General features: G+C 40.0%; 1 protein-coding gene across 5 annotated transcripts in view; it reads right to left on the bottom strand.

The window, feature by feature from the left end:
* Positions 1–26,802, bottom strand: part of gsg1l.L (GSG1-like L homeolog) — a 40,203-nt gene that overhangs the window by 8,796 nt on the left and 4,605 nt on the right. For 2 of the 5 annotated variants that reach the window (XM_041569524.1, XM_018226278.2), the window contains exon 2: positions 1,660–2,556. The exons of 1 other annotated variant lie outside the window; for it this stretch is intronic. In XM_041569524.1, the coding sequence (XP_041425458.1) occupies positions 1,660–1,984 (325 nt within the window). In that variant the 5' untranslated portion in view covers positions 1,985–2,556. Of the gene's footprint in view, positions 1–1,659; positions 2,557–10,891; positions 10,982–18,299; positions 18,650–26,802 lie in introns of those variants that run through there. 2 more of the 5 variants (XM_041569522.1, XM_041569523.1) reach the window with 2 other exon arrangements.

The following is a 26,802-nucleotide window of genomic DNA, read 5'->3' as shown; positions in this document are numbered from 1 at the left end:
ATCTTGGAATTAAAAATAAATAAATAATGAATGTACAAAAGTTAGAATAGCACCCTTATCAATTTTACATTCACTTATTTTTCAGGTTTACTTATCCTAAATTACAGAAAGATCCATTATCTGCAAAACCCCAGGTCCTGAACATTCTGGATAACAGGTCCCACACCTGTAATATTAAAAGAGCTCACGTTCCACTGGTACTGTATGGAAAAAAAAATATTATGCAAAAAGGACTCTGGTCCTATATGTACCAATAGGTGTACGAAGTGACGCCATTATTATTGGATTCACTTCTTTTAATTTATAGCAGATTGTAAATAACACATTATTAAAAGTTCTTGTCAATATGGAAATGAAGTAGACTTAAATACCGTATGTAAGGCTGTGGTGCCTTTATGACCAGAAATGTCCAAGGGGTTCATAAAGTTTGCTTTTTAATTCACAATAAATAACCTGTAAACTCGATCCTTATAAATGGTGTTTAGTAATCAATTGCCACACATGACTCATTCAAACTTGTCTGTTATATATAATAATAGGTATGTGACTGTGGGCTTTTATAAGGTCATGGAACTCCTCAGTGACTTCCAATATCCTTATATTTTACAACTGGGGTAATTTATCTCCTATATATAAATGCAAGGCATGCTTATGTTGTGCTAGATCTGTGACCAGAGATGTTGTGCCACTAGAACAGTGATCCCCAACCAACAGCTCGTGAGCAACATGTTGCTCACTAACACCTTGGATGTCGCTCCCAGTGGCATCAAAGCAGGTGCTTATTTTTGAATTCCAGGCTTGGCAAGTTTTGGTTGTATAAAAAACCATGGGTACTGCCAAATAGAGCCTCCTCTAGGCTGCCAGTCCATATAGGGGCTACCACTCAGCCAATCACAGTTCTTATTTGGCACACAATGGAATGTTTTTATGCTTGTGTTGCTCTCCAATTCTTTTTACATTTAATTGTGGCTCACGAGTAAAAAAGGTTGGAGACCCCTGCACTAGAATATGTGGTGCAGTTTTTGGTGTAATATTTGCATCTCATGCTAAAGCTTGTCTATTTCACAGTTCCTGCTTGGTTTATCTACAGCTACTGTATGTTGACCCTCTGCACATTTAATAGTTCCATTAAATAATGAATCGGGACCAGAAGCATTATGGCATTAATACTCTGTGTGTTATTAAAGCTGGGCAGTAGTGATGTGTGGGTGGGGTTTTTCTTAACCAAAGCCTACCCGCACCCACCTCCTCCCCTCTATTTATAGGCCCGGGCCACCCCACCGATGATGTCGCAAAAGGGGCTGGGCTTGGTGAGTGCACGCCTATAAAAACAGAAGCCATAAGCAGAAAGCCGACAGTGTAAGGTCGCGGGTGGGGGGAGCGCTGAAGTCGGCCCAAACCTGCGGACCCACTGGTATCGGGCCAGTCCACACATCACTACTGTGCAGCTAAACAGGCCTTCTAAAATGGTATTTTCTGTTTAAACTATGTATGCTTCAGAATTAAAAAACAAAAGAAATATTAGAGCCACAAATGTAACAGAATCACATAATGTTAAACAGAGTCTCTTCTCCTCTTGTTCTTAGCCTTTTTGTACTGCACAGTATAGAGGTTCTACCACATATAATAGGATGGCATTTTTCCTAAATAGAGGCTTACCTCCTTGATGTTTTTCACAGGAGAACCAGAACCCTGTGTGAAAGTACTTGAAGGCATATTTGTCATCCCCAGTCTCCCAGTTGTAGTGAACCACGTTTTCGTTCAGCGTTCCGTTGGTATCGGTGGTGTCAGTACTGGTGGAGCTGCTATTCATTGACAGAACTTGGCAGTTTTTGCTCTTTACGGCAGAGAGGCAGGGGGGTTTTGCCACCTTGTGAGTCCCCTCGCACCAGTAGCTGGTAAAGAAGGCTGCCACTGAGAAACTAAGGGCCAGGAGATTGAGAAGCACAGATAATAATGATCTGTTTCTTCTGCTGAGCTCCATATTTAATCCACAATTCCAATAATAGTTGTTTTAGGCATCAATATCTCTGTCCATTTTTTTCTCCTAGTTCACTGTTCCACTTGGAACTGCTGCCTTTGTGGATATGCACATTTTGTTGTAGCGTGTGTCTTATTTTCTTTCCAGCTCTTTCTTCTTCTTTGTTAACACATTCCATTAAAAAACATCTTCTATTTCATTTCATTTATTAACATTCCCTCATCTTCCTACATCTGAGCTCAGCACACATCTCCGCTCTTCAACGGTATCTAGCTAGTCTATTAGATTTGCTCCTATCGCTTTCATCTCACACGGATATAACCCTGCGTATCTTATCTTTCTTGGACAATAAAGTGCATGTGGGCTGCTCTTTAGAAAGCCGTCATATATCCTACAAAAAAAGAAGACCTAATATCAAAGGGACCTCATAATTCCCATTTACATTCAAGGCACAATGGAAGTTGAAGATGTAGTTCTCGAACGTGGGGTGTGGAGTTATTTTAATCCACTATTTGATGTGATATAGGGAGGGAGGTTCTGATGGACGACCCTTATTGTTGTTAAAACCAGGATTCCTACAGGAAACATAAAGAATAATTCTTAGTAGAAGCAAAAATGGTCTTGATCTCTTCAGTTCTATTCATCTACTAGGCAGCTATGGTGGATCAATACAGTTTTTGAGTTTTTATATTTTTAGTTGTGCAGCTATCTAGTTGCTCTAGCTTCATAATCCTTGTAACAAGGCAGCAGTATGATAGTCACAATAGACAAAAACTGTCCAACTGGACCAGATTTGGCCCATCAAAGGATTTTTATGCCCCCCCCCAGTCTGTTCAAGAGATACATAGATTGATTGTAATTACTTCCATTCATTTAATATAGATACTTAATTGGCCCATGTTATGTGATAAGTTGGACAATAGCGCAATAGAAGAGAGCCTGAATAGAAAGATGAGCTATACACAAAAAGAATGATGATTAAATAAATGCCTCACAGTCAACCTGTAATTTGGTTGCCAGGGTCACTGACCCCGACAACCACACAGCATTTTCAGTTGCAAGCCAGAATGAAAACCATAATAAATAAACAATGAGAAGCTGCTTAGAATACATAGGTCTGTACCATTCTAAAAGTTTATTTAAAGGCAAACTCCCCTTTAATAAAAGTTATAAATGTATTTTAAATTCATAATTCATGAACATAGCTTGAATTTACGAACGCAAGCTTGAAGACAGCACTAATTATGGGCTAACGGCGTATAGATCTGAATTGGACAACCTGTACCCCTGCTAATGTGCAACTCCCTGTATCCACTACTACAGTATGTGCCGCTGCTTTGCTATATTTAATGCATGTAACCTGCATGTTGCATTCAAGGGAAAATTAAGCACATTAAGTATAAAAGGCTCCAGTACATATTCATATTTACAGATTACCCTGACATTTCCCACTGATCAAACATTTCAGAGCAGACAATTTGTACAATGAGATAGTCGCCTGGGAATCAGGATATATTGTCTGGAGACTGCTATTAATTAGTTAAAATCCATTGCATGGAGTCAGCTTATTTCTGTTGTCAGTGACCAGAGAAGTGTAAATCATTCAGCAGAATTGCTCCGTAGCTAAATGGGATCTGGAGCTTGCAGTTAATAAATAAAATAAAAAGCTACTCTGCACTTTTTCCTGATGTGCTGTGGAAAGAACCGTTCATCCGGAGCCCTGAATAATACTTTCCACTGCGTATCTGAACCCTTGCCTCACTATTCTCCTGATTTTATACAGTATGTACAGGTAGGGGACCTGTTATGCTGAATGTTTGGGACCTGGGGTCTTCCAGATAACAAATCTTTCGGTAATTTGGATCTTCATACCTTACGTCTACTAGAAAATGATTTAAACATGAAATAAACCCGATAGGCTTCCAATAAGGATTAATTATATCTCAGTTTGGATCATGTGCAAGGTATTGGTTTATTATTACAGAAAAAAAGGAAATCATGTTTTAAAAATTGGATGATTTGGATAAAATGGAGTCTATGGGAGACGGACCTTCCCTAATTCTGAGCTTTCTGGATAATGAGTTTCCAGATAATGGATTCTATACCTGTATTTATCTTCTATTTAGTTTGTTAGTGACCCTGACAACTGTAAACATTTATGCTATCATCCCCCCCAAATTCCCTTTGCTGAAGATTACGACAAGACCCATCAGAATATGGTAATTTAATAAAGTCTGCACTTATGCCAGAAACCAATGTATAATATTTACTGAAGTGGAGTAGTGTTGAAAATAGCATAGCCCTTAAAAAAGCAAATATCCCTTATACCCTAAATATTTGTATATGAGTTAACATAGTATAACAGTACTTTACTAGAAATGATTGGGCCCTAAAGCAAAATCTATTTCGGTTCCCCAATATACAATTAATTGTATAGGTATGGGACATATTATCCAGAATGCTCCAGGTTTTCCGCATAAAGGATCTTTCATAATTTGGATCTCAATACATTGTCTACTTAAATTAATTTAAAGATCAAATAAACCCAATAGGATTGCTTTGCCTCTAATAAGGATTAATTATATCTTAGTTGGGATCAAGTACAAGGTACTGTTTATTATTACAGAGAAAAAGGAAATCAATTTTAAACATTTGAATATGATTAAAGCCAAACTATAACCCCAAAACGAATACTTAAGTTTATGTCATATTAAGTGGCATATTAAAAAGTCTTACCAAACTGGAATATATATTTTAGTGAATATTGTCCTTTTATATGTTTTCCTTTGAGCCACCATTTTGTGATGGTCTGTGTGCTGCCTCAGAGATCACCTGACCAGAAATACTGCAGCTCTAACTGTAACAGGAAAAGGTGTGGGAGTAAAAGGCAGAATTTTGTCCAGCAATTGGCTCATGTGACCTAACGTGTGCAACTTGGTTTGTTTATGTGCACCGTGAATTGTAGGGTCCCAGGGTGCGCCCCTTTTCTATTTCGGATTACCCAATGACACATACAATTAAAAAAGTATGTTATTATGAAAGTGGAGCTGTTTTATGCAATATATTGTTCAGTGTACCTACATTGTTCATGATATAGTTTTCCTTTAAAATGGAGTCTATGGGAGATGGCCTTTCCATAATTTGGAGCTTTCTGGATAACGGGTTTCCGTATCCCATACCTGTACATATTTTAAATGTTACACCTAGTCAGGTCCATCTTCATTCCCCTATAATCCTGCCGCCTGTCACAGCCACATGACCTGCTCTCTCTGTTGTTATGACAAGTTGTGTGCAGCTACAATTCTTAGAAATATCGCAACAGTCTGGGTAGAACACAGGGCAGGCTACATGCTAATTCTGCTCTTGCTTAATAAATTAACCCTACTGAGTGAGAGACAGGTGCAGGCTTCCAATTATGAAAAGATCCATTATCCGGAAAGCCACAGGTCCCAAGCATTCTGAATGACAGGTCCAATAACTGTTTATATTTTGAATTTAACTCCCTGCCAAGGCCCTCATGCAGGGCTGGAATTAGAAATGTAGGGGCCTGGAGCATTGTGGCATGGCTAGGGCATATTTAAGAGAAAATATGTATGTACTTTATGGATTTCTTTCCTTTAGCTCTCTATATCTCTGCCACTACCCTTGTTCCATCCAGAATCCTCTCCCGCTCCCTGCGTCCCCTCCTCAGCAGCATCTATTGGTCCCCCGGTATTTACACCCTTGTCACATATCCTTTAATCAATCCAAAGAAAATTGCAAGGATGTGTCCCCTGAGAGGAAACAACTGCTCCTTCTGAGACAGAAAATGACAGAGTGGAAAAAAGAGGCAATCAGGTGTTTGGAGTCCTGCAGAGAGGCAGAAGCAGTGGCATTTCACTTGGTGACAGAGAATGATAATCCTTCTGCCTTCACATGAAAAGGAGGAGATGTACTTCCCGGCTACCAAACTGAGCCGCCTGCTCTGACACTGACAGGCAGAAATTTAGCATTAGTTACAGCACTACCTTATAGCCAACCTGAGCTGCTTCTCATAACGGTTGAATAAACATTATTATCATGGAATTTAATCTGCCCTGCATTGCACAGTGATGTACAGAGGGGGCCCTGCTCACTTACAGTGAAGGTCTAGGGTAGGGGAAAGTGGGATATTACAGTAAACAGATATGGGCCTGTTACGCAAAATGATAAAGGATTTTTCCGTAATTTGGATCATCATACATCTGCTAAAAAATAATTTAAACATTATATACAGTTACATAATTAAATTGGGTTGAAAAAAGACAAAGTCCATCAAGTTTAACCCCTCCAAATGAAAACCCAGCATTCATACACACACCCCTCCCTACTTTCACATAAATTCTATAGGATATAGAATATATTGCTTTTCCTCGAAAAAGGATTAATAATATGTTAGCTGGGATCAAGTACAATATACTGTTTTATTTCTACAGAGAAACAGCAAATCATTTTTAAAAATTAGAATTATTTCATTAAAATGGAGTCTATGGGAGATGGCCTTCCCATAATTTGGAGCTTTCTGGATAACGGGTGTCCCGATAACAGATTCCATACCTGTGCTATATACAAGGTACTGCATATGAGGTACTGACTGCAGCTGAGGCTGCATGAATTATTCTAAATCCAGGGAGTGCCAGATCTGCCTTAGTAAGCAGCCCCCCGCAGGTTACCAGAGGAGGCTAGAAGCTGCTCCTGGTAACTGGAAGAGCCAAAAATACAGCTTTTAAATTGGAACTGTGCTCTCTCCAGTAGCGATACGCCCCCTCATCAAATGCTAAAAAGGAACGTGCAGGTGGCAGCATCAGCTAGGCCATCTTAGGGCACCAGTGACTAAATCTGCATGTCTATTACCATGGCATTTAGTAGTAAATCTGCATGTCTATTACTATGGCATCATTTTAACAGACTTAGGGGCAGATTTACCTAGGGTCGAATATCGAGAGTTAATTAAACCTCCATATTCGTCTGGCGAATGTAAATCCTTCGACTTCGAATATCGAAGTCGAAGGATTTACCGCAAATAGTTAGATCGAACGGAAAATCGATCGAACGATTAAATCCTTCGATTCGAAGGATTTTAATCCATCGATCGACGATTTTTCTTCAACCAAAAAAACATTAGAAAGCCTATGGGAACCTTCCCCATAGGCTAACATTGCACCTCAGTAGGTTTTAGGTGGCGAAGTAGGGGGTCAAAGTTTTTTTTAAAGAGACAGTACTTCGATTATCGAATGGTCGAATAGTGGAACGATTTTTAGTTGGAATCGTTCGAAGTCGAAGGTCGAAGTAGCCAATTCGATAATCGAAGTAGCCAAAAAAATCATTCGAAATTCAAAGTTTTTTTTATTCTATTCCTTCACTCGAGCTAAGTAAATGGGCCCCTTAGTGTAAGCAGATCCAAATTACTGGGAATATCCCTTACTCAGCAAACCCCAGGTCCCAAGCATTCTGCATAATGCCGCTATTTAAATGAATATTTTAGAAATAAATATTTGTAAAGAATTTGAAATATTTTTTAATATGTATTATAGACACTATAACATTGGCAGTGATATGTCTAAATATAGGGTTTCATGTTTACACTCAACACAGGACTTGCTGAATCTTCCAAATGTTTATTTTGCTATTTATTAAGTCTAACGGTAGTTAGAAAAGAGGAATAACAGAAATTATAGGCTTGTATCAAAAAGAGAAAATTGCCACACCAAAAAAGTCACATCAAGCAAAATGCAGAGGTAAAACTACCCTTAAATGCCATAACCTTTTAGCAAGCAATCTTTAGCGCCTGAGTAACGATTTCGGAAAGGTTTTGTAGGACTTATATATGGCAGCACTGAATGTGTGTATTTCTGCATACCAAGTCTCCATACCTGGCCCTTACACATGCTGTTGCTAGGCAATACATCCTTAGTTACCAGAAGCATACAACCATTTTTTCATAGAGTGATACAGGATTTGTATCAGGCAGTGGTGGATGTGTGCATCCCTGCACACCAAGTCCCTACCAAAATCTGAGCCGTTACTAGTCAGCGCACCCTTAGTTACCGGGAGCACCCGGAATGGACTGCAGAGAGGTGTCTTAGTTAACCTCTGTATTAAATTAGTGCATTAAGTACAATATACAATGGTTACCAAACTAGCCACTTGTAGCTAGTTTATAAGCAGTACCTACAGGGCAGCAGATGATGGATACTTAAGCTGGCCATAGTGTATGGAGAGTGCCGAACATCTTTTGTCTGGCGGAGATCAGTCGTTTGGTCGATCAGACAGGTTTGATTTTGACCTGAGCGATCCCGCCGGAGCCCATTGCACATCGTAATCGGATTGTTCGGCCATGCGGCCAAACGTTCATATTACCCCCAATATAGCCATACTCGTTAATGGCATATCGGGGAAAGATCTGCTCGTTTGCAGATCTTTCCATCTATGGCCACCTTTAGACTTATATCCACATGCCTGAAATGCCATTACACGCCTTGTATTTTATGGGATACTCAAACCAAAAGCGAGTACTTAGACCTATACTCACATGCCTAGAATGCAACTCTACTCCTTATATTGTAATGAATTGCTGGAACAAAAAAGGGTATGTATTAGAGTCCTGCAGCGGGTCGGGTACCCGCGGGTTACCCACAGAAACCTGAGGTACCCTTCGGGTTGCGGGTAGAATTTCCAGGTGCGGGTCAGCGGTTCTGCGGGTTGCAGGTCGGGCCGCAGGTCTTCTCAATAGCGATTTTTTCCTTTTTCCTGATCATGCCTACTTCCGATGATGTAACTTCCAGTTAACAATGACAGCACTTCCAAATTTTTGATATATATATATATATATATATATATATATATATATATATATATATATTTGGGCCTTTATCCTTAATAAAGGCCCGAATGAGGGCCGAAACGTTGAAGCACAAGAATGAATAAAAGTTGAACATTTCACTGAAATTGGAGTACGGGTCCTTTGGAAATTTTATACATAATATTTGACCCAGCACCCACACGAGAACCAAGACTAGCTCAGAGTGCGAGCGTTTATGTCTGTGTATATATATATATATATATAGGCATCATCTGCCAATGCACAGAGGACTGCGTACATGGCAAATTTCCTAGCCATACAGTGCTGGGCCGTGACTTTGATATCCTGGTACACAGCACATAAAACAGACAAAGGACCTCACTGTTTTGTTATGTATACAGGTATGGGAAACCTGTTATCCAGAAAGTTCCAAATTATGGGAAGACCATCACTCATAGACTCCAATTCTAATTTTTAAAAAGGTTTTCCTTTTTCTCTGCAATAATTAAACAGTACCTTGTTCTTATTGGAAGCAAAACAGTCCTGTTGGGTTTATTTAATATTTAAGTGTTTTTTTTTAGTAAACTTAAGGTATGGAGATCCAAATTAGGGAAAGATCCCTTATCCAGCAATCCACAGTTCCTGGAGATTCTGGATAACATGTCCCATACCTGTACAATGATTTTGCCATAAGAAGGTCAAGGAGACTAAAGATATTGCTAACCATATGAACTGCTGAACGGGAAACATTTTCTGCCAATATGGAACACTGAGCAAGATCTCTGTTGGGTAAAAAAAAACCAAACTACATCCAAATAGAGTATTTGCAACTGACTTCTTTCATCTACTGCTTGAGCAAATTGACATGTTAGACAAGTATTAGCAACTAAAATCTCAGCTTCCTAATAGTTGAATTGTCAATCAAATCTATTAAAAGCAAAGGAGCAGTTTCCATTTAAACCACAAAATCTTAGTAAAATACATTAATCAAGTCAACGTTGAAAGCTCTCACTGGAAAAAATTATACTGCATTTATTCCACTAGTTCTACATCCTTCAATGAGTTGTATTCTTGGCTTGGGCAGCCCATTGTTGTGCCTAGCTGGACAACACATCCGTTGAACTGGACATAAGCCATTTAACAATGTATTCAATTATTATTTTATCATTCCATCCTGTTCTCTTTTATTGACATAATAACAGGTCTACAGTCATTATGGTCATGGAACAACCTTGTGCCAAGCAGCGATACAATTTATACGTCCATTTTCTCTCTTCTACGCCTTCCTATTTGGACTCAGTGACTTTGCCACTTTGAAACTGACAGCACTACGTAAACTATTTCTTTGTTTCTACCGGAACCAATGCCAGGTCACCTTCAGCCCTGCCTTGAATGTTATTTTATTTTAGCTTCCACTGTCTCTGTGCGTCAGTATCTCCTATACGCAGCTTTTTGCTTGCCTTTACAGACCTGGCTCTTCATTAGCTTTCCATGTTAGCTTTCTCTTCTCTCTGTTCTACCTATTTTGGGCTCAATTCACACAGAGGGCATATGAGGTAGCTCTCTGCTGGTTTCAGTACTAAAAAGCTGAAAGACACATTATGTGCTCTCTGAGCTGTGAAGGTGTCTTGATGGAGTTTTATCAAATATTACAATTAACTTAAGGTGGCCATAGACTCAAAGATCCGCTCGTTTGGCGACATCGCCAAATGAGAGGATCTTTCCCCGATATGCCACTAACGGCATGGCTATATCGGGGGTAATTCGAGCGTTCGGACGTATGGCCGAACGATCGAATTACGATGCGCCAAGGGGCTCCGACGGGTCGGTCTGTTAAAAATCCAACCTTCCCGATTGATATCGTGGCCAGATATCGATCGGGAAGACCCGTCAGAAGCCCCCATACACGGGCAGATAAGCTGTCAAATCGGTCCAAACGACCGATATCGGCAGCTTTATCTGCCCGTGTATGGCCACCTTTACACATATTCAGGGAAGAGAATACCTACTAATAGCCTTCAATTTATAATTATATGTGCATTTGTTGCCCTCTATGACTTATGCTACTTCTTTGGTGTTATGATACTTACAGATATCAATATTGCAGCATGGCAGCGAGATGAATTGGCATAACAGGATAAGCAGGAACACGAGATAATTGTCAGACGGGGGTGAATCAGGCTTTATTCAATCTAATTATTGCAGAAAAAAAGTCATCAATATAACTTAGCCAAAGAATATGTTTGCAATGCAAAGAGCCAATACATTAAATACATTAGAACGGATAGTATCCCTCTAAGAATAAATCTAGATATTCTGAACAGATGTTGAAGACCCGATTTTTCTTTTTAGCAAATTCAATGACGCGGTTAGGAAGATTCACATTCATAACAACTGATGCCTACCGAGTTTGGAATGCCTTCGGCTTTATAATGTACAATTAAAAAGAAATTACAAGAGGGGGAAAAAAACTGACTTTTTCACTGCAGCTTTCAAATCATTTTCAGTGGATCTATAAATGAGACAAAATGGAGTGGAAGTAATTGTGGGAAGGCTCTGTAGTAGATATATTCTACAAAAATACTTGCTGATTAAGTTTATAAAACCTGAATCAGTGAATAATTTGTCATGCTTTCCAAATATAACTATTTATCAAAAGGACTTTTTTTTTAGAAGTGTCTGCTTATAATTTAAATGATAAATGCTGGGTTGCACGCACACTATTTTGGGTACTCGCACTATTGATTTGCAGCCAATAAGACTCATTTACGACCACAGCCACTAGTGCAGTCTTGGACGCAATAATGAACCAAAAGTTGTGTACGAATTTACACTATTCATGCAAAGTACTCACAAGCATACATACTCCATTTTCTTCCAACTAGTTTTACTGAGTACCAAGTCCTTCATCCTGTTTCTTCTGATAAATCATGGCCAACTGCACCTATTGACCAGGAGAATCTGGAGCTACCAAAACCCTGTATGTGTGCACATTGTGACTCCAATAATATCCACAAGAGCAAGTGTTCTCTCCACATCTAACCCTCCCTCACTGACCCATTGGCTGGGCTTCCAGTAGTATTTAGGGAAAGAATAATGCTCCAGGCCTCCCATTAAGGGGCAGCTGCACAATTTGGGGACCACTGCTTTGAATTGTGGTATCAGTGTCATTGAGCTTGTAACATATCTCAGAGCAGCCTCAGGTTAATTAACAGGTCTACTGCTGTATAAACACCCCTATGAGGCCCAAATACCCTTTTCTGCAAAGAATACATGTTTTTTGGTGTCATATGGTATTGTGTAAAAGACGCTCCTTAACCTAATCCCAGAGAGTGCACTGGCACAGTCAAACTAAAAAGAAAGCAGCTAAGCCGTTTAGGTAATTTAAAGTTAAAGGAACACCCTAACACAGGAGTCCCCAACCTTTTTTTTACTCGAGAACCACATTTAAATGTAAAAATACTTTGAGAGCAACACAAGCCCAAAAAAGTCCATGGGGATGTCAAATAAAGGCTTTGACTGGCTGTTTGGTAGCCACTATATGGACTGACATCCTACAGGAGGTTCTATTTGACAGTAAACCTGGTTTTTATGCAACCAAAACTTGTCTCCAAGCCTGGAATTCAAAAATAAGCACCTGCTTTGACACCACTGGGAGCAACATCCAAGGGGTTGGAGAGCAACATGTTGCTCGCGAGCTACTGGTTGGGGACCACTGTAGCATGCACATATAGCATAATCTACAGAAACAGGGCTCCAATAAATACCTTCAGTTTGCATATTTCCTGATAATAACCCCCAATTCGTCCATTGGAAGACTAGGGTGCCCTATCAACATTTCAGCATCAAAAAATAAAAATATATTCATGGAACATTGTCTATTTAGAAATAGCCCAATTACTACCTGAATGATCACAATACTTGACAGCAAAGCAGCTACAGGAACCCACAAATGCAACTTCCAATTCTGCCAGAAGTACAAGCCAATGAAGTCCACCATGTGGTATCAACCACTCAAAAACCTTCCCAAGATGGACAGTGTTGCTCTTTCATACTTAAGGCTTGCAAGCATTACATGTACACTAAGTATGCAGCAAACCAACAATTCAGCATTCGGCTGAATCCCCAAATTTACCTTAACTGAAAGGTGCGAATACCGAACTGAATCCTTGGGTTTGCTGGAAACTGCAGATGAGCAGATGAGCAATGTTTTTGCTTTATATATAGGGTTTGGATATGGTTCTGCCAGGTTCTTGGATTTTTATGAATCCGACTATAAAAAACAGCTCCAATTCAGTCAAATCCCAAACCAAATCCAGGATGCATCCCTAGTGTATATAACCATCTATTTTGCAGAGCATTAAAATATAAAACATCTAAAAAAAACAATCACATTAACTAAAGTATTTTAGTAATAGCCGGTTGTAAACAGCCACAACAAGCTGGTATTGTTTTTACATAAAATATAGTTACTATTCAAAGCTCAGCCAAGCTAAATCATTTTTCTGCTTGCTTGGTGGAAATTGCTTTCTGGTAATCATATGATTTGAGGCACAACGTCTGACCAGGTTTTATGGTAGATTTTCAATAATGAAGACATTTTTTTTTCCCCAAGGTCAAGTTCTAAACAACATTAGTAGTGGGCAATATATAACTTGTTATGGAGCGCACTAGGAGAAGCGATAACAGTAGCAAAGTAATAAATCAGTAATAATGCTGATCTAAGAGAATAAGATTTGCATGAACAGTTGATAAACAGAATATTAAAATGCATTATGTAAAGATGAATTACAGGAATAAGGGATTATTGGGGACTACTATGTTAGAATAAATTAGACTATAATGCAAATTCGATGGCTCAGTCTAATCTATAGGAATCTCTGTTCAAGGCAGTACTGTACAGACTGTAATTATAGTTTGATTTGGTTTATAGGTTAAACTACGGCATAAGGAACATGTTTTGCTGCTATCCCATTTTACCTTGTTGTTATTATAAGCAAATATGTGTGCCCACATGAGGGTCTGCTGAATCTGCCCCCAAGGGGACATACATGCCAGGAAGAATGATGGGCAGTATGAACAAAAATGGCTAAAATACCTGACTCAATGTAGGCATGTATGGCCAGGGGCCATTGAAAAACAAAAAAGCGGAAGAAGAAGATAGCTCTGTGGTGCTCACCGAGAAGAACTCCAGGCTGGTGGAGTTTTCTGCTAGCAGTAGCCCTGCCCTGGGGTATTGGGTAAGTGATTGTAATCAGTGTGGGGGGTCACATTTGGCACTCCAAAAGCCCTCTAAAGATGTTTTACAAATTATGCAATGTTTTCAAAATGCAAGGAGACACACCTTGTAAGTTCCTTTTTTCAGTTATTTTAATTTGGTACCATTTGGGATGTTTTGGGCTGTCCTACTCTTAGTCAAAGGTGTATCCTTTAACATACTCAGGATTGCTGAACGATCTTACAGTATTTCATGTCATAACTACAAATAGCAATGCTGGTGATCTTGTACCCTACAACGTACTGTTCCATCATGGAATAGAATAATTTTCATTGGCTAGTGATTCTTTGTTATAGAGCAGTGGTCTCCAACCAGTGGCTCTTGGGGAACATGTTGCTCACCAAACCGCTTGAATGTTGCTCCCAGGACCTAAAAGCAGAAGCTTGCTTTTCAATTATTGACTTGGAGACTAGTTTTGGTTGCATAAAGCCAGATGTATTGCCAAACAGAATAGCCAGTCACAGGCAGCCCTTATTTGACATCCCCTCCGTCACCTTTTTCATGCTTGTTTTGCTCTCCAACTCTTTTTACATTTGAATGGGACTCATTGGTAAAAAAAAAAAAGTTGGGGATCCCTGCTATAGAGTAAAGACCTAATCCCAAGGCATCAGATGCTCAGCAGGCTGGACTAGGTCACTAATATGACAAATGCTGTGTTTAATAGTTCTGAAGCACGGATATACAGTGTTTTTCAACAAATACCAAATCTAAAAATTTTATCTCCCTACTTTTGAACCGGCAAAATATGGAAGATGCGAATGAAGCCGTGCACTTAAGGATGACAGACATAAGATAAACCTTGTTCTTAGTGGCAAAGCTAAACGCATTTACTAAGATTATATAGTAAACACACGGATTTAAAGATGCCAGTTGCTAGACAAACAATTTTATCATAATCTATCTCTGAAAATACAGATTTGTGTTTTAAAATTGTAACTGACAATATTAGGATTACTTTAAATCACCAAATATAGCGCAATAAGAGACTGGATTATTCAAGGGCAGTTTCATAGAAAGGATAATTCACTGAACAGCAGCAGAAAACCTCCAACAATGGGATTGGCAGAAAAGTTAGGTACAATATAATAATAATATTTTGCACAAAACATATCCCATTTCAGTTTTCATGGAAAATAAATAATCTACAAGACAGTGCCGGTGATTGACTACTCTTTCCTATTAGCTAGCACTGTACAAGAATATTAGATTAGTTATGCGGTGTAAGAGTGACATCTCCATAGTAGAACAGAAGGAATATTATGAGGAATATTCTGCCTACGGGTGATGTGAAGGTGACAGAAAGCACAAAAGTCTCCAAATCTTTCTGAAATAAGTGAGAGACATGGGGCAGACAAGCAGCTACTGTGCAACAGAAAAAGGAATAGAGGGAACTGTGAGGCAGGCAAACTACAGAGTGTGGGAGCTTCATGGCTGCTATGGATGTGCCAAGAGAAATCTTTAGTATTGGGCAGTTCAGAATCATGACATTGTGCTCGAGGGCTTGTCAGGAATGATTAGGGGCTGCTAAATGTTAGTGTAAGGGATGTAGGGGGTGTTACAGGCTGGGTCACAGGGTATTGCTTTCATTAAGGATGGATGGTTGATATGGATGCCGGCAATTTTGCTCTGTCTCATTCTGATAATACAACTAGTCTTATTCTGTTACCCCTTTGTCTCCAGTACCACCTGCTGCCCTTGGATAAAAGTGGCAAGACTTGGCACCTTCACCAGTCTGTAGATGAAAATGTGTGACATGGCAGGCATCTAGAAATACAGTAAGCAGAGCCCTTCCATATCAAGATGGTATGTTATAGTCAGCGTCGGACTGGGGGTCACACCTGGGTTGCTGCCCCCACACCCACCCAAACCCTTGTTCCAGCTGCAACCCACCTCCGCCACACACACCGCCACGTACCTTGTTTCTTCTTCTTTTGATTTGACATGATGTGATTGGGACCAGTAGGGGAGATTAGGGAGCAGCGCAGGGCCCACAAGGGCCGAGTTTACCGGGTTTTAACCGGTGTCCCAACGGCCCAGTCTGACCCTGGTTGTAGAAATCTGAATAAGGGGGCAGATAATACTGATATACGATAGCGTGGCCAGATATCGATCGGGAAGACCCATCAGAAGCCCCCAGATAAGCTGTCAAATTGGTCCAAACGACCGATATTGGCAGCTTTATTTGCCCGTGTATGGCCACCTTAAGGCTGAATCCTGGCTAAATTCCAAACCTAATTCTGGATTCGGTGCATGCCTGGTTTCAAATATTTGTACTGTATATACAGAATCTAGCAGAATTAAGTCCAAAGCAACCAGAAACAACAGATACTGTTTTTTCAAGAAAACTCAGAGAAGTCCAGTTGCTTTAAACTTAATTTTATTAGATATTGTATATTATGACCTGGATGAGTGAAAATCGTCATGTACACTGTACTTTTTTACTTTCGAGAACTTACAAGACGTTTCGAGATAGAGCTGAAACAAAAGAAAAGTTAATACAGCAAAACAATGGAAACTATGAAATTAGATTGTATAGCAGTTTGTCTGGCACTAAGCCCTTAGACTGGAGGTCGACAACCTATTTTACCCATGAGCCATATCCAAATGTAAAAAGAATTGGGGAGCAACACAAGCATGAAAAAATTCCTGGGAGTGCCAAAAAAGGGCTGTGTTTGGCTATTGGTAGCCCCTATGTTGACTGGCCACCTACAAGAGGCTCTGTTTGCGTATAAACCATGTGTACTGCCAACCAAAACTTGCCTCCAAGCTTAAAATTCAAAAAGAAGTTCCTGCTTTGAGGCCACTGAGAGCAACATCCAACATCCAAGGGGTTGGTGAGCAAAATGTTGTTCATGAGCCACTGGGATCACTGCCTAAGACCGATGGGCACATTTACTGATTTGGTTTCTTCTGCCCAGTGCAAATTGTAGTGTCAACATGTCAACATACTTCAAACTGAAGTGCATGGAAGCACTAAATTGTATGATTGACAGTGTTTAGGCTAGGGCCAGAAATCAGTCTCTGATCACTAGCCAAATCTTCTTGTCTGCTCGCCTCTGGAAGCCTTGTGAACAGACTCGCCGGATTTCGGTGAAGAAACACAAGACTTTGCAAATCCGCAGAGCCTGTTCGCGCTGGATTTGACACAGGGCTTCCAGACGCGAGCAGACAAGAAGATTTGGCTAGTGGTCAGGGGCTGAAATCCATAAATGATGAATTTACTTCTTTGGTAAAACTTGGATTGTCCAGGGTAGGGAAACAGAACTCTGGCTGCACCAAAATTCAATTAGAGATTTAGCTGAATGTGCATCTTTTTGTGGGTTCAGAACCCTGTCTCTGTGTCGAGGATGGGCAACATGTAAGCATCTCATGTGGCCTGACAGCTAAAATAGGACAAACACTGTATTCCATTGTAATAACACAACGCTTGCTACAACCTTTTATGACTACAGTCAACTGATTTCCATTAAGTTTTAACACATTCCCAGTATGAGGCTTATTGCAAACAGTGTGTACAGAGTGTATCACCTACTGTGTTGTTCCAAGAAATTACTGACTTTACAAGCATTTACTTATAATCAAATGTGGCAGCGTGAATTATTTTATTGTATATATCTGCATAAATACAAACATAAAGGTGTTATAGTTGGCAGGTAAAGGCTTCTCTGTGGGTCCCTTAGAATTTGTAGCTTATCCTCAAACCCATTATCCAGAAAACTCTGAATTATGGGAAGGCCATCTCCCATAGACTCCATTTTAATCAAATAATTAAATTTTCAAAAAATGATTTCCTTTTTCTCTGTAATAATAAAACAGTACCTTGTACTTGATCCAAATATGATATAATTAATCCTTACTGGATGTAAAACCAGCCTATTGGTTTTAATTAATGTTTAAATGATTTTTAGCAGACAAGATATGCAAAACCCCAGGTTCCAAGCATTCTGTATTAACAGGTCCCAATCAGCAATGCCCTGTTTGGTTGTCTTATTTTAACAATTTTTTAAAGAGCAGTTTAAACAACTGAAGAAAATCTAAACAAATCTATTCTTCCGCACAGTAAGGAATGTTAAAGGGTTATGCAAACAAGGGTAAGTTGATTTATCTTAGCTGCTATTTTAAATAAGATGGAATACAACAAGGCACAGTAGAACTCATTAGCCCTGCAGGCTACAAAGACAGTCTCCCCACAATCACGCTCACTCGCAGAACCTACTTACGTGCTGATGAAACAGCGAATTGTGCAGACAGACTTCATAAGCAGCCGAAGACGGGAGGGGAGGCGAGAACATGAAGAAATGAGCGACCTTTGGGTTCCGGAGAATGTCAAGATGAGCAGTGAGGATGCTCTACATTTCCCTTCCTATAATATCTAGCAGGGGTATTTATTATCAGGATTGAAGGGGGGTAAAGCTGATTAAAATGCCCTCATTATCTGCAGGGAAGATCCAGCGTCAGTTTCATGTGAGATTAACATTTGATCTGTTAGACAATAACAGCCTTTCTGGGCAAGCTTATCTGTATCCATCCAGCAGAAGCAGCCCTTGCCCCATAGTTCTCCTATTTCTCTTATCTAAGCAAGCAATGTTCCTTTAATCCTTGTCATCTTGGCTAAACAGATGATTTCAACTCTGTGCATCTGATATACATAAATGTATTTCCATACTGATTGCCTTTTTATTCGGCAAGTTGTTTGGGAATTTTTCCAGATCTCTCAGAGGTGAGATGCTAGATGTGTTTGCAGAGAGCCCCCTGGATTATCTTTGTTTGCTACCTGCTACAGCTGTATGGGGCAGATGTAGACTCTCCACCAACTCTCCAATCAGTTCCTGATTAAATCACTGTGCATTTATGACTGTGACTTTCCTTATTACAAGACTAGAATGCATTTAAAGGAGAAGCAGTGTCAAATTCACTGGAGTTGCCAATTTGTAAGGAACTCCCTAGTGAATAACGTATTATCCAAGCCTGGCTCTTGTCCTATACAAAATGCACCAACCTTTCAATTGTGAATTTGACTTTCCTTCTACCGTTTCAGTTATAAGTGACTTTCTTTCTCCTTTAAATTGCAGTTATAAGTAGGGATCCCTAATCTAAGCCCTGCTATTAAACTAAAGCTGTCACAGGCAGAAGCACTACCATAATATTTTGATGCCAGGTGGGTGCATCTCCATTGCTGGAGAGGAGGCTGTATATTTTATTGCAGAGGAATTTATGGAGGCTGTACATGCAAATTTCTGCACTTCCCATGATGCAAGGGGGGGCAGCAGGCAGCGGATCTTTTTCAAATATAAAAATATTTCAATTTGTTCTGCCCAGGGTGCTATTCATCACTCTACAGTCATGTCACTGTGCTGGGCTCTGGAGGAAAGAAACAACAACTATGACCCCAGTAAAGTTCTGTAAATACTTTAAGAGAAGCCCTAAGCACCACTGTCTTGTCCCCCTCTCAAACAGTGTGGGGCACATTTACTTAGCTCGAGTGAAGGAATAGAATAAAAAATACTTCGAATTTCGAAGTGTTTTTTTTTGGCTACTTCGACCTTTGACTACGTCTTGAATTAACCCTCGATATTCGGCCCTAAGTAAATGTACCCGTGTTTCTTATTGGAATTAGCCCCTGTGCCCCAAACTTGATCACAGTAGGAGCTTTTATAGAAGAAAATGGCAGTAAAAAATATTTACTTCATAGATTATTGTACCCAACTGACTAACAAAGGCAAGTGTGGGGAGATTACTAGTGTTTGGCAAAACCCCAGTCCAAAATATGGAAAGTGAAAATGTGAAAGGCTAGTTTGCATGATCATTTGTGGCTGACCAACTGAGTACCATAAGCTGGCAGTGGAATCCTGGGAATTGTCAACAACAGATATAGGAAAACAATATAACTATACATATATATAACTATACAGGTATGGGACCTGTTATCCTGAAGGCTCGGGACCTTAATTCTACTAGAAAATCATTTGGTTTTGCTTCCAATAATGATTAATAATATCTTAGTTTGGATCAAGTACAAGGTTCTATTTTAGTATTACAGAGATAAAGGAAATGATTGTAAAATTTTTGATTATATTGGAGACGGTCTGTAATACTGAGCTTTCTGGATAATGGGTTTCTGGATAACGGATCCCATACCTATACCAGGCCTATAGGAATTCACCAGCTGATACAGTGATACAGGGAGGCATCATGTTCACATTTGAATACAGCTTTTTGAGACAATGTAATGGCCAATAAATTTACTCTTACCCCATACTTCTCAGCACAGTTTAGACCCCCATTCAACCATAATAAATGGCTTTCCCTTCAGTCTGCCTAATATCTGCTTATAATGTGCACTAATCTCTGCCCCTAAAGCCAAGGTCAGAGAGAGTATTGGCTCTGTTGCTCTCAGCCTGTGTATTTTTCTCAGGCTGAGATAAGCGGATGCGTTTTGTGCTCCATCTCCATTCACTTGACCTACATGTTCAACGCAAGCTCTTTACTACAAAGTACTGCTCACAGGGCCAGATGTGCTAACATACCTTCAACCACAAGGGTGCAGTGTGCTCTGGGACTGAACTATGGGCAGCCCCAAATGCCAGGCGTATGGTGTACTTATGGGTGCAACGTCGCACTACCTAGCCTGCCAACACTTGCATCTAACCTTTTAACCCATCTCTGATCCAGGATAAGAAATAGTCCTAGCAATAAAAAGCTTTTTTTCTGAAACTGCCCTCGCCAAGCAGTCTGCCCATTTCCTCTCCGCAAGCCTATTGCTTCACTACCTCAGCAAAGTAACTAGGAGGCATATTCTTGTGGAATTTAAACCCTCATTTATCCTCCCTGACAAATACAAATATTTTTGTATAAAAATCAATTTCAAGTCAACATCTTCCTCTCCCCTCAGGTTTCCGCATGAGAAATAGCAATACAATTTGCTGGAACGATCCTCCCCATGACATTCTGGTTGTATCGGCTGCAAAGTGATGTGCAATATGGCTTTATGTGAATCCGTGGCCCCCACTGGGACTTGGCTTATGAAGAAATATGGGGTGTTTTAGAGAAGAATTTCTTGGCTCCACTACTAAAGACACATTTTGCTGTTTGCATCGTTCAATAAACAGTCTGATCCTGTGCCAAGGGAACAACAGGCTAATACTCACGCAGGTTACATTTATCCAGGTCCATGTCCTCTATTAACCAATTAGATGCCACCTTTTCATGGCTTACTGTTTGAATAATAATCTTAGAGTTGATAAAATCCCATTTTATCTAAATAATCCTAATTATTAAAAACTATTTCCTTTTTCTCTAATAATAAAACAGTAGCTTGTACTTGATCCCAACTAAGATATAACGAATTCTTATTGGAAACAAAACCGTCCTATTGGGTTTATTTAATGTTTACATGATTTTCTAGTAGACTTAAAGGTATGATGATAAAAATTAGAGAAAGATCTGTGATCCGGATAATCCCAGGTCCCAGGCATTCTGGATAACAGGTCCCATGCCTGTACAAGGCTAAGGCAAACTTTGATGATGTTTGTACAACACACGAGCCCTACTGTCTTTTACAGCTGATGAGTTGGGCAGAAAGCGGAGTTACTGTGCTGCCAAGCGGTGAGGAAAATTATAGGCTGTATTGATAAAAAAAATGATATATTGTCAGAACTGAATTGTCGGTTGAGCTGAAGGTGTCAGAATAACTATAAGAGTTGCGTCTCGCAAAGCATTTATTTATTTTATTTACCAGGAGAAAGAGAATGATAACATCACAAAAAAATACCTCTGTACATTAAAGGGATGCCCACAGAGATACAGGGAGGCATGTTGTTACTTTTATTTCCCATGGGTCTTGTGGCACTATAACTCCCAGAATCCTCCATCTTAACTAAGGTAATAGCATTTTGCAGTAAAGCAACTTTGGGGGGGGGGATTATTGTTAAGAAGAGCTAGTTTAATGGCTAAATCTAGCTAATAGTAATAACGGACTTATGAACCTAAACTTAGAGTTAAAGTTGTTGAAGATATTCAATGACAATTTTGTGGTTTATGTAGAGAAGCAACTCCTGTAATCCTTAGGCCTATAGCGCATGCACCATTTCCCCATATATTTCTGTCTTTGGAGAGAAGCTCGATACTCCCCAATGCCTCTAGAAATCCCTAGTTACTAGAGGTATGGGACCTGTTAGCCAGAATGCTTGGGACCTGGGTTTTGCTGCATAAGGGGTCTTTCCATATTTTTTTCATTACCATACCCAACGTTTGCTAAAAAAAATCATGTAAACATTAAATAAACCCAATAGGCTACATTTGCCTCCAATAATGATTAATTATATCTTAGCGTGGATCAAGTACAAGGTACGGTTTTATTGTTAAAATTGGTCTAAGGGAGATGGCCATTCCGTAATGTGGAGCTTTCTGGATAACTGATCACATACCTGTACTCAGCATTTTCCACCAGTGACCTATATTGCGGCAATATAACCTCCCTCTTCCTTCCTTCTATGCTGGTAGAAATCTTAGAAAACATATTTCCTAACAGTATGAGATTTATTATCCAATAACCCAAAATCTACAATGTTCTAAACTATTGCAGTCATACTCCGTACAGTGTATTTCTTGATTAGACCATCTTTCATTCTTGCCTGTTTCTTTGTTCCTTTTCAATGATACAACAAATGCCTTGAAATCACAGTTAAAGTGAGCCACCAGTATAGTATTTTAAAATACTGTTTAAATAATGATAAGAGCCATTTCTCCACATATAATTTGATACAATTCTGAGGTTTTTCTTTCAACGATAGTCACAGTAAAATCCTCAGCCCGTTGCTGAATTCCTCCCCCTCAGCTCTGCCTACTGGCTTTGGATTTGTATCAGTCAGTCGTCGGGCACCTTTCCTTATTTAATTAAATCTATTATCACTGTCATGGTGAGCTGATTTAGCAGAGTTGTGGGCAAGGCAGAAAGGAAAGTGTTTCCTCAAAGCTTGTAGGTGCTTTGATTCCCTTGCTTCGGGGTTTCTTAACTTAAAAATGGGTCCCCAGGCTGTTTAAAGATTCCCTTTAAATGAGAACAAAGGGTAGAATCACTGAAGGGTGGCAAGTTGTTAGGCGGACGGCAGGCCCCAGTGATTCAAGTCGCTTCCGTTCCACGCTGGACTGACGCTCCTCTTCTTCAATAAAAATGCACTGGTCGAGAGCAGCAAATGGCGAGGATACTGGAACAAAACTTGCAGGCTGGGCTGGAATTAATCGACTAGAATCACAGAGGGATGCTTAAAGGGATACTGTCATGGGAAAAAAAAACAATTTTCAAAATGAATCAGTTAATAGTGCTGCTCCAGCAGAATTCTGCACTGAAATCCATTTCTCAAAAGAGCAAACAGTTTTTTTTTATTCAATTTTGAAATCTGACATGGGGCTAGACATTTTGTCAATTTCCCAGCTACCCCTGGTCATGTGACTTGTGCCTGCACTTTAGGAGAGAAATGCTTTCTGGCAGGCTGCTGTTTTTCCTTCTCAATGTAACTGGATGTGTCTCAGTGAGACATGGGTTTTTGCTATTGAGTGTTGTTTTTAGATCTACCAGGCAGCTGTTATCTTGTGTTAGGGAGCTGCTATCTGTTTACCTTCCCATTCTTCTTTTGTTTGGCTGCTGGGGGGAAAAGGGAGGGGGGTGATATCACTCCAACTTGCAGTACAGCAGTAAAGAGTGATTGAAGTTTATCAGAGCACAAGTCACATGACCAGGGGTAGCTGGGAAATTGACAATATGTCTAGCCCCATGTCAGATTTCAAAATTGAATATAAAAAAATCTGTTTGTTCTTTTGAGAAATGGATTTCAGTGCAGAATTCTGCTGGAGCAGCACTATTAACTGATTCATTTTGAAAAACATTTTTTTTCCCATGACAGTAACCCTTTAACTACTTCCCCCCTCCAGTGATTCTATCATTTGTTCTGTGTACTGACTGAAGACGGAAGTGGATCACTCCGTTGTGCTCAATGGTATAAACCTGGGCCGGTGCCAGTTTCTGCTAGGAGCACCGGCCCGGGGTTTCAGGTAAGTATATACAATCACTTGGGGGTGCCTAACATTTAGCACCCTAAGTGCACCAAACCTTTCCTTCTCCTTTAATACAGAGATATCTCTTCCAAATAGTTATTAAGACATGGTGCATAATGGATTCTAACCCAATTTGAGGGTCTCACAGCTCACATAATCTGGATCACTTGCTCAAAAAAGGCCAAGAAACACTTTCTTACTTGCTCAGAAAGCCGACTTGGTTGCTGAATTTGTATAGACTAGTGTACAATGGGTGGACAAGCTAGTAAACTGAAGTCACAATTTATAATAACAGGGTTATGCTTTTGGGGATCAAAGGGAAGTATGCTATTTATGCACTTAATGGAATTATGCTTTCAGCAACTTAAAGGGACTTGGCAGAGCTTATGGCCTCAGTAATACTTCAACGGTTCATTTGGCACCAGGAAAGGCCAGCAGGATATTAGCATGTGTATAAACGGTATTAATAAACCAGAAGAGAAAATCTTTTTGTTGCTTTAAATTCTTTCCAAGAATGCCAGCGCTTACCTTAAAATTTACATTAAAGTCTATGTGGGGGGGGCGCTTTTGGAGCCTTGGCACAGCGTTATTAGGGCACAAGAAAATGAAAGACCTTGACTAAAATTCGCTCCTCCTCTGCTTGATGTGCCTGCATCCGGATATATTGCGGTACTTTGTCCCGGGTGCAGGCAGACACAGCTGATTTTGAGGCAGAAACGCAAGAGTCTGCATTTTGGCGCTGAAATCAGCTGCATCTGCCTGCACCCGGGCCAAAATAATACATCCAGGCGCATCCGCAGGCCAAGGTCCGCTACATGGCACTGACCTTAGGGAGTACAAAGAAGCGGAATTATGTTAGCAAGATTAATATAAAAACCGAGTTACAAAGATTTAGTAAAAAAATCAGGTTAAACTAGAAAAAGAAACAATAATTTAGGATTAAAGTCCAATGTCAATATAATTAACTCAGAGGAGGCCTGCAGTCTACACAATTGACACGTAACCATTCACTGAGATTAGAGAGTTCCACCTACTGCTCAGAAGACAATTCTTTTCAATACGGGCAGTAAAAATGTGAGATTGAGTTCCAAGGGAGGTGATGCTGCCAGGCTCAGTCAATACTTTCAAGAAAAGATTAGACATTTTTCTAGCACACAAGGGCATAAATAGTTACAACCATTAGTCTAATTACAGGATAGTATTGATTCGGGGAGAAATCTGATTTACAAGTCAGGGAAAAAATGTGATTAAATGGAAAGGTCTTTAGTGCTGTTTTTGTTTGGCATTGTCTGGATCAAGATAAGAATGTTATAAGTGGGGCACTTCTAGAACAATGCTTTAATAAATGACTGTCGATGTAGAACAGTGGTCCCCAACCAGTAGCTTGTGAGCAACATGTTGCGCATCAACCCATTGTATGTTGCTCCCAGTGGCCTCAAAGCAGGCGCATATTTTTGAATTCCTGGTTTGGAGGCAAATTTTAATTGCATAAAAACTAGATGTGCTACCAAACAGGGCCTCCTAAAGGCTACCAGTCCATATAGGGACTACCAAACAGCCAATCCCAGCCCTTATTTGACGTTCCCATGGACTTTTAATGCTTGTGTTGCTCTCCACCTCTTTTTTTGCATTGAAATATGGCTCACCAGTAAGAAAGGTTGGGGACCCCTGATGTAGAATCTGACCCTCCAGCAAGGGTGGGGGGTTGGTAAAATCAGCCAAATGCACCTGCACCCTAGCCAACACAGTGATTCTGGGTGCAGGCAGAAGAGGCTAATGCCCGCATAGGGGCTAATTTGTGGCCTGCCTATTTCAGATGCCCAATTTCAGCCCCCATGTGGCACTAGCCTAGTTTGTACTCTGTGCACATTCCTGAGCGAATCAGTTGAGGAGGCAGAGATCCAGTAAAGGGGTTTGGGGAGACCCTTATCTGGTGCAGGGAGCTGGACAAAAATGTCCATTAAACAGGATAAGATGATGCACAATCCTTGATTGATGGAACTAAGCAGGGAACTGTCACAATGCTTCTTGCTTCACTTAAGTATACTTTTCCTGATCTTCCTGGGCTGAACAGCAGGGGGTATTCTGGTTACAGATTCATAATATTACAGTGTAAAAAATCATGATATCAAAAAAATGTAAATAGCAAAAGTGTTCCAAAGAACCTTCTCAGCAATTTTAACATACAGTACAGAGGAAGGTATATTTCCCTTTCAAAGCTAATTGATAGCTCAAATTTTCACTGAACTGGGCCCATGGCATATGAGAAATGTGTGATGACTGTTTCAGCTAAAAACTGTATGTCTCTGCCTGCAACTATATCCCATTCATTTGAATAGTGTATGACCCACATTCAACACATCTCTTCTTGACCCCTAAGGTGCTTCTTCATGCGACTCAGGGAATCTTCAGGAGCAGTGATGGGCGAATTTGTCCCATTTAGAGTCTCCAAAAAATGCACAAATTTTCTGCGAAATTCGCTAAACGGTGAAAAATTAGCAAAATACAAATTTTGACGCTCGCGTCAATTTTGATGCCCGCATTAAAGTAAACGGGCGCCTGAATAATGTTGACACGCAACAGTTTTGACGCGAGTGACTATTCCGACACGCGTCCAAGTTTTTTTGACGCTGGAGAATTTTCGCTGCAGTTTTGCAAATTTATTCGCTG

The sequence above is a fragment of the Xenopus laevis genome, chromosome 7L, assembly GCF_017654675.1.
Source record: "Xenopus laevis strain J_2021 chromosome 7L, Xenopus_laevis_v10.1, whole genome shotgun sequence".
Taxonomy (NCBI): Eukaryota; Metazoa; Chordata; class Amphibia; order Anura; family Pipidae; genus Xenopus; species Xenopus laevis.
The sequence above is the reverse complement of the archived record's forward strand: the minus strand, read 5'-3'. Positions and strand labels throughout refer to the sequence as shown.